We start from the raw sequence: 9,117 nt of genomic DNA on the forward strand, positions 1-9,117 counted from the left end.
GGCTGGGCAGTGATGCTTGAATCAGGGGTCATATGGACTGTAATTTGCTGGGATTTTGCCCTTTTGGGAAGGGACAAAGAGGGGCAGAGGTGGCAAGTCACAAGCAGCAGTGCCAGGGTCCAACCTGTGTTTGAAGGGTGAAAACTCTGCACGAGGTCCCACGGCTTTTCCTCCCTCCTTGTCCAATGCTGAAGAAACCCAAGGGAGTACTAATCACCAGCACCAACTGGCCTCCCGGAATAATTGAGCCTGGTTCTCATTTCCCAGCCCATCAGGTAGCCAGGCCTCTTATAATTTGTGTCAATTGTGCTCAGCTCCCAGTGCTGCCTTCCCAAGTCCTCATTAGTGGTTCGACAGCTGGGAGAGCGGCCAAGCAGCTCCTTGCTGTGATGGCAGCCACTCTCCCAAAATCCCCTCAGCTGCCTTATATTCGTCCTCCCCCTCCAACCTTTTCACCTTCAGCCCTTTCTCTAACGCTTGCCCTTCCTCGCCAATCTTCTGGTGTGCCCTGCTGACCCACTCCCTTGAAAAAACTCCTAAATCTTATTGCTAAAGTGCTTTAAAGATGATAAATGCAGATGTTCTGCTTCAGTAAATGGAAGGCAATAGATGAGGTTCAAGAGGAAACATTCCTATTTCCCCTGGCACGGCCCATTAACTCTGCTGAGGAAATGGGAGGAAACGTTGGGGGAGCAGGCACTAACCAGGTGCCCTCTTCCTTCTAGATCAACTTCATCTTTCTCTTCAACATCGTCCGAATCCTCATGACGAAGCTCCGAGCTTCAACCACGTCAGAGACAATCCAGTACAGGTAAGAGCATGAGCAACCCTGCAGAAAGCAGACCTAGAAACTGCATTAGCATGATTAGGGGGGATAGGAACAGTCCCATCAGTTGAGCATTCAGGGGATGGGAGCATGGAGAGACATCTAAGAGCACCTCAAAAGCTTTTTGGAGACACGTGGTTATTGTATCTGGGAATGGAGAACGTGGATGGTTGGATCTGCCTTTGAAGGGAGCCACTGGGAGCTGAGTCTCTTTGCAAAAGCTGATTCTGGTGGGACCCAATCAGCTTGCTGAGCTCAGAGCTGCAAATCCTGGCACGGAAGTGAGAATTAAATTGCTGCTTGACAGCAAAGCAAAGGCCAGGGATGAAGTAATGAGTCAATGCCACCCCAAACACCTCCTTGTGAAGCTGCAAGGAGAAAGGAGCACCAAGGCAGGAAAATCTGACCCTTCTCTGCTGGGGAGTATTTTGCAGATAACTTGGGAGGTGCATGGTCAGAGCAGCTCTCCAAAGTACCTGGAACAGGAGAAGACACCTTGGTCTTCATCAGTGCTTCTCTTTGGATCATGTTCTGGCCAGGAATCAGGGAATGTCACTGTGTTCTGGGTCAAGAGAAGTAGATTTAGGGTAGAGGGTGGATTTTTTTCAGCTGCAAATGGGAAAATTCACATGCTCTTATTGGGAAACGCCAGCTTCCTCATCATGGAGTATGGAGCTGGGATGAACAATTCAACTGGGGATGAGCAAAGATAAAGGCTATTGAAATAAGATGGTTCAGTCAGCAATTTTGAGACACTTTTGGTTTTCCAGTATTTGCCTAACTTTGGCAGGAAAGGTTTTTAACTTTTGTGCAAAAGAACATTTTAATTTCCCAGAAACATCTTGTGGGACAGGAACACTTGGAGACTTCAGTAGGTTATAAACTGTGCAGTCCCACTTAAACCAGGCAAGGGACAGCCCTGGAGGGGTCCTGCTCACCTTAAACAATGGCTTTTGGTGAAAAGCTGATGGATCCCCTGCTACCATGGCTGCTCCCCTGGAGAAGCTACACGAGTGCATGTGCTGTCCCATAGTTTGCCAGCCTGAAGATGCTCGTGTCCTCGGTTATTCCCAGCTCCTCTGTGCCATCTGCCAGTTTGTGTCAGGGGCTGTGACTCTCCTCCAGGTCAGTGATGCAGCACAGTCCCAGGCTGCATCCCTGCCCAGCCCAGACCTGCCAGGGGTGACTTTTCCTGTGTTCAGCTAATGTTGGAATCTGTCCATTAATGGGATCTTTAAGAAAAAAGTGTTGCCTTGGCATTGTTCTGGTCCCCTAATCCAATCAAATGAGATGCCAAGTCCCGATCCTTCCCACACTCTTGTATCAGCACTATTACTTTTCACAAACTGCTCTTGTAATCTCATCAAGAAAAAATATCAAATTAATTAGCTGAGATAAGTTTTTCATAAACCCATTTTGAAGGGTGTGAATTATTTTACTCTCCTTAATTCTTTTTTTAATCGAGCCTTAGATCAGCCAAGCAATCATTTTGTGCCAGCTCAAGGTCAGGTCTCCACTATCCACTGCCCTTTTCTGGATGGAGAAACCACAGAAGGTGCCCAAACCAACTCAGTCACTTGGAAACTGCATTGGAAAACAGCTCAGCTCTGCTCTGTCCTCCCCCAGCCACTGGTTTGCCCAGACCAGTCCCAGCCATGCTGGTGCTGGGAGTGGGAGAGCCCTCATGTCCAGGGCTGCACTGCAGCAGCTCAGGTCCGTGTTTTCTCCCCAGGAAAGCAGTCAAGGCCACGCTGGTGCTGCTGCCATTGCTGGGAATCACCTACATGTTGTTCTTTGTCAACCCGGGGGAGGATGAGATCTCCAGGATTGTCTTCATCTACTTCAACTCCTTCCTGGAGTCCTTCCAGGTATGGTCCTCAGCACCATCTCAGTCTCCCTACCAAGGGATGTGGAGGACCCTGGCCTGGTCAATGCCTTCCCCCACTTCTTCCCCCTTCCAAAACCAGACATCCTCAAACCCCAGGGTTGTTCCAAAGATCCCGAGCCTGGGGGTGTTGCTGGCCATAGCTCTGCAGTGATTCTGCTGCTTGTCTCCTTCCAGGGCTTCTTTGTCTCTGTCTTCTACTGCTTCCTGAACAGCGAGGTGAGCACCAGGGGCTGGGGGTGCTTGGGGGAAGTTACCAAGTCATATATAATTGATGCAGGAGAAAAAGGGACTGGACCAGAGCTAGCTAGTGACCCAGGAGCATATCACACCATACAATTCATGGTCCTTCATCTCTTGGTCCCAGCTGGGCTGGCTGGGGATTTCAGTGTTCACCCAACCGCACTGTCTCAGCCGCCTGCCTCCAGTGCCCATCTCCCAGGGCCATCCCACACTGCAGTCGATGAAAAGGCATTTCTTCACTATTTACCTGCCACACAAAGCACTTGGGCTGTCGTAGGGCAGAATTAATGTTGAAGAAATGCCACTAGCATGAACCAGACAAGCTATAAAACCTCCCCGACTGTCACTTGCACCTCTTCCAGCCCCTTGCAACATCCAATGCAGTGTGTAAGATGCTGGCTCTCCTGCAGAGCCCCTGCTCGGATTTATTTCTCCCTCTTGTTTCCATTTTGCATTCAGAGGCACCATCGGTCAGATTCACCTCTCTTCACAGCTGCAAAGGCTGTGTTTCACCAACATCTTATCATACAAGACTGGGTGCCCTGGGAGGCGACAGGGGCTCCTGTGACCCTCCCTGCCCCTGGGGAGCTGAGCAGGGTTTCAGCAGCATTTTTGGTTGAAAGACTGCGGATGAAGACAGCTGGTGCCTCTGAACAATCTCAGACAGTGGTGACTAACTGTCCCCTCCTCTGTCTCACACCCCCAGGTCCGGTCAGCTGTACGGAAGCGGTGGCACCGATGGCAGGACAAGCACTCCATCCGTGCCCGCGTGGCTCGGGCCATGTCCATCCCCACCTCCCCAACCCGTGTCAGCTTCCACAGCATCAAGCAGTCCACAGCTGTCTGAGCCGGGAGCGAGCTGCCGTACGGGATGGGGGAGCTGGTGTCCCCGCTGTGTGGGACCCCTGACATGACACAGCACAGGAGACGGGTCCTGCCTGCACCCACCAGTCTCGCAGAGGGCACACAAACTTGCTGCAGCTATGGGAAACCCTACAGAAGTTTCTGTCCCACTTGCTGGTGGAGACCTGTAGGATAGGACAGCTGAGATGCTGCTTTGTCATCTCCCTGGCAGCAGTGTGACCTGCTGGGGCAGCAGAAGGAGCCAGAGGAGCCTCAAGAGGTTGCAGCAACCTCCCTGCCTGCCTCCATCCTGGGCATAATGACCCATGTCCCATCGCTGCCTCTCTTGAGTTCGTCACTGCTTTGAGGTGACAGGACATCAGGACATTGCTGGGACAGCTTATGGGGCTAATCCCTTGGGAAGCTGGGTCAATCTTCCAGTGGGTGCATGCTGGGGTGCTGCTGGGGGGACAAAACCTTCTCGAGTGGCCAAAGCCCTCTGGGTTGACAGGGGATGGATGGAGAGCCCTGGACTGACTGCAGACATCACTTTATGAGGTTGCGGTTTTGTACCACTGGGGTTATTTGAGCCCTTCCCCTGCCCCTTGCTATGTCCCCAGGATGTCCTGTAACTGCTGCTTGCTCTGACTAGGTCATTTCTCATCTCGACACCACAGGTGTGAGGCAGAGCAAGGGGGTGGGAGAGGGCAAGGAACCATGCAGGGGACAAGGGTGCATCCCAGGGCTTCTGAACAGCCACATGGAAGGGTCTTGGTCTGAAGGGAGGCATGAGCTTTAGTTAATCCTGTGGTCCATCTCAGGCCAGATGGATCTACAGATCTTTGCAAAGCCCCTGGTCCTCAGGCTGACTCCATGCCCCTGCTCAGGGGGTGGAAAGATGAGGAAGCACTACAGTGAAGCGGTGGCTGAACTCCCCAGAAGCAGCTACTGTGGGGCCATGCCATGGCTTTGCTCCCCTCCTCCCTGCCCTGCTTTTACCCGTGGACTCAGTGCCAAAGCTGTTCCTTGCTCTTACACAGAGGATGGGGCCAAATCATTCCTGTGCTGGGGTTAAGTGCCTTGGAGGGGCGGCAGCCTCCCTCCCCATGCTGGGGACCTCAGATCATCCCCCGTGCAGCTGCCAAGTCCCTGATCCACCCCCAATGCCCTGATTCATGTGGTCACTGAAAGCAGCTGAGCAGAGAGGTCTATGCAAGGTTTTGTCCTGACCTTCTCAGAGCCACATTTTGCCTGCCCCATATGAGGTCTGGGAATGCCTGGGCAGGGGGAGGATGCCAGAGGGGTTATGGACTGAGTCTGCACTCTGCATCCCAGCGATTTTGCTGCTGGGGCCCTGCAGGGTCTGGCATGAGTTCCTTCACATTTCTGTGCCTCAGTTTCCCCACTATAAAGAAGAGGCATAAGTACTTCCTGCCCTGGGGAGATTTAAGCATCTTTGAAATTGTAGTACTCTCTGATTTCCTCAGGATACACCACCAGAAAGGAATAAAATTTTTCCTTTTCTTTAAAGGGAGGCATAGGTAAAAACCTCCAGGTTCTTTCCTTAAACATTTGAGAAGTTCAGTAGTTTAAAGCAAACTCCTCTCATTTCCTTCCCATTGATATTTCCTACCTGCATGTCTACTGTGCAGCCAAAACCAGAAATACCCCATTGCCTCCAATAACATGCTGGGAGAAGCGACAGCTCCCGGTATGATGGAGTGACCACAATGAGGACCATACCCTGCACGTGGGTCAGGTTTTGGTACCTGTACAAGCTCATCCATCACCGACAGTCCCAGAAACTGCCCCTTATACAATATGTGGGTGAGAAAAAGACCCCCAGAGTTATGCAATGGGAAAAGTGGCAGCTCCCAGCTTTACAGACGCTTTCTGCTGATGTCCTACAAGAAGTAGACTTGTGCGTCCCCCACCGTGGGTCAGTTTGATTTCTCTGCCAGGTGCTTTGGCAGGAGCTAATAAAGTTCTGCTGGCTACGGAGAAGGGGAAATGCCCCAGGGAGATTTTTTCATTGTACATACAAGTGATGTTACCAAAAAGTGACGTGCTATATGTACAATATGAATTTTTCTAAAGTGGGGTAATTTTTGGTGGAAAAGAAGCTGGAAATTGAAAAACCAAAGAAAGAAACCCAAACAGAAGCATCTGTGTTCACATCACTGTTTTTTCCTTTTTCTCTTAGTAGTCTGCTCTGACTGACATGACTTTGCTTTCTGTAGCTGGAGAATTGTGTGTATTCTCAGCCTTGTTTGATTAAAATTACTTCAATTCCTCTCACAAGGGCTTTTGGGGCATGTTTATCTTTTGGAAAAGACAACCCCAGCATGGCCCCTTCCCACTTCCCATGGGAGCATCCTTGTGCTGCAGCAGGCTCAGCATCCCACAGAGGCACCTGGGGTAGCTGGTGGCTTTTTTGTCTCCTCTCTATCCCAAGTCCACATGTCCATAGCATGGAGGTGGGATACAGGCTCTCTGTGAAGGTATCAACACCATCTCACTAAGGGAGGTGAGGAGCACCCCGTGTGGGTCTCGCACACAAGTACCATCAGGGCTAGAGAAACTCCTCCAAGTTTTCCGTGATGCTCCCTCTCACCAGCTGAGCTAAGACAGAATAAAAATGTAATGTGCTTCGCAGCAGGAGGGAGGGCCAATTAAACTCGAATTTCATTTCATACATCAATGTTTACGAGTGAAATTTAGACACAAACATCTTTCTGGTCAAGCTCTTCCGTTGCAGAATTAATTTGTTCAACTCACAGAGCCTTGGAGAGCGCTGTAATTTGGTAAGCACCATGCACATAAATAATAATTACAGGTTCCTGCTGATTACATGATTGTATTTAAAGTTGCCAAGTAATTCTGAAATTAATGACCTGCCAATCCTGTGCTCTTGACGAGGTTGTAGCCTCTTGAGACAATCCTGCATTAACCCTTGATATTATCCTGACACTTCTCAGGGCTGGAGAGGCAAAGTGGGACCCCGAGGATGGGAACTCGTGGTGCTATGGGACATCCCAGGATGGGAGTGAGGCAGAATCACAGGAGCCTCTCCAGCACAGAGAAGGAATTTAATTTAGCTTCTTTATTTGATTAACACATGAAATCCACCATGGAGGTTGCCTCCAGCCCTGAAATCATTCCCCAGCCTGAGCCCTACCACCCAAGGTCAAAGCCTGGGGGTCCTGACTGTCCTGAGCTACATCCCCAGCAAACCAAGAGCCAGCGAAGGAGAAAAACCTGCCATCCAGAGCCTGAATAGAGGGAGAGCAAGCTCATGATCCTCATCCTCTGTGGAAGATCTGAGCTTTCATCCCACCTTCCAGCCAGGCTGCCCTGGGCAAACATCCCCACTGCCAGAGCCAGGACCTCCCAGTTCTCGCTCCACCACTACGGGCATGATGCACTGTCCATCAGTCAGAGGGTTTATAGCTTGTATTTAAAGCCAGGCTGGACTATCACTCCCCTCCCATCCATCCTGGCTCACAGACTCCATTTCTGTCTGGTTGCCCACAGCTTTGGACTATTCCTGGATGTTTAACCCTCTCTGTACCTGCCCAGGTTGGCAATGATCCTAGAAGGGGTAGGAGAGGAAATCTCGTGGTGGTTTACTGCCCGATGGGCTCATTTATGGCTTTCAGCACCGTCCGCCCAAAGATGCCTCTTGCCTGCGATGTGTCATCCTTCCAGCACTGCCAAACCTCCAATAAATATTTAATCCTTTAATACCGATGCCCTCTCTCTCACTGCTCTCCCCACAGCCTCAAGCCTCCCGCTGACATTTGTCACTGCAGTCGCAGTTAAATGGTTTTCAAAAGCATGTGGCGGCAGGAGACAGGCAGCTCTCTGCCACCCTCATGAAATTTTCAAAGGGCTGTATTTTTCTAGTTTGGAGGAAATCTAAAGATCAGAGATGCAAGCGCAGTTCCCACAGATCCTGTTAGAGAGCCTGTCTGTGCAGCCCTGGAGAAAAGGCTTTTCTGGCCGCTCCTCGAGGAGCCCCAGGGCCATGTCGAAGGCAGCAGAGGTGTATGTGTCACACAACGTGCTGGAGATGGGCACCTGCAAGGAGCAGCAGTGGGTTGGTCCCATGACCAAGAGTGACTCATGCTCGTGGCTCTGGATTTATCTGCAGTGATCACCCACACCCAGCTGGAGCCCTCAGCGATGCTCCCAGGGGGATGTGCACCAACAGTTGTCCAGGTTTTCCAGGTTCATTTGGAAATAGTTTGACCCCTTGCAGTCCCCAACAGACTGCTTCCATCACAGCACCAGCAGAGGCTCTGCAGGCACCATGGCAGAGCTCCCCTGCCCTGCCCTCATCCCTATCAGGCAAAAGTTTCCATGGGAAGCTGTTGCTTGTAGTCTGCTCAAATCTGCTGCTGAGCCTCCTGCTAGTAGGGGAAACTGAAGCATGGATTTGCATAGGGAGATGCTGGGCTCTGCCTGGTGAGCACCATCCTGCCAGACACCTCTGCTGCAGGGCATCCTCCAGCCCCAGTCATCCAGGACTGAGACCTGCTTCAGGAGACATCAGTGTGACGGGGAGCTCAGGACCCTTCTCAGCAGCCTGCAGCCTCCTCCTGCCCTGGAGGAAGCAGCCCCAGTGGGAGGTACCCCATCCTGACCCAACCAACAACCCCTCAAACACAATTGCTTTCTGCTCCGACAGCAGCATCCATTTCCAGCCAGCTTGCTGATACATCGAGCTGCCCTTCCTGGCTCTCACAGCAGGAGACCCTAATTTTGGGTGCAGCAGGAGAAGGGTCACAACTTCCCTTGCTCAGCGCTGTGCCCATGGGGATCAATTCCCGCTGGGGTCCCCCAGCAGTGCCAGTGGCAAGTGCTTGAGATCCAGATGTCCATCCCTTGTGGTCCCTGGCTACTTCATTTGCTGCCTCCCCATTTATGCATTGAGGCAAATTACAAACAACTGGTCCTCACCTGCCCTTTCCAGCACATGGTGTCAGTGACACAGCCATCGCGGCTCAGCCAGCACAAAGTCTTCGGGGTTTGTCTGCTGAGTGTGGCTGAGCTCTGATCACAAGGTGTCAGGGCTTGTGGCTCAGTCCCAAAAGATCGTCTCCAACTGCCAGTGACTATTAGCATCTCTCTGCTTCCAGAAGGGCTTCAGCTTTTCTTGGGATGAAACCAGCCTTCGGGAGAGCAGATGATCCAGTCGTGTTGCAACTAGGAGGGTGTCCTGTCCTGTGCTTGCAGCTCCAGGGTGCTGGGTGAAGTCTTGGAGGCTGGATAAGGTCCTTCTTGCAGGAGCATGACTTCAGCGGGGTGGCTGGAGAGT

The 9,117-nt window shown here is 51.6% G+C and overlaps 1 protein-coding gene across 1 annotated transcript in view; it reads left to right on the forward strand.

The window, feature by feature from the left end:
- Nucleotides 1-6,098, forward strand: part of CRHR1 (corticotropin releasing hormone receptor 1) — a 28,999-nt gene extending 22,901 nt beyond the window's left edge. Inside the window, exons 10-13 of the mRNA XM_074849358.1 lie at nt 726-811; nt 2,559-2,694; nt 2,889-2,930; nt 3,661-6,098. Coding sequence (XP_074705459.1) covers nt 726-811; nt 2,559-2,694; nt 2,889-2,930; nt 3,661-3,801 — 405 coding nt within the window. The 3' untranslated portion in view covers nt 3,802-6,098. The remainder of the gene's footprint in view (nt 1-725; nt 812-2,558; nt 2,695-2,888; nt 2,931-3,660) is intronic.
- The last annotated feature ends 3,019 nt before the right edge of the window (nt 6,099-9,117 follow it).

Source organism: Strix aluco, chromosome 24 (genome assembly GCF_031877795.1).
Source record: "Strix aluco isolate bStrAlu1 chromosome 24, bStrAlu1.hap1, whole genome shotgun sequence".
NCBI lineage: Eukaryota > Metazoa > Chordata > Aves > Strigiformes > Strigidae > Strix > Strix aluco.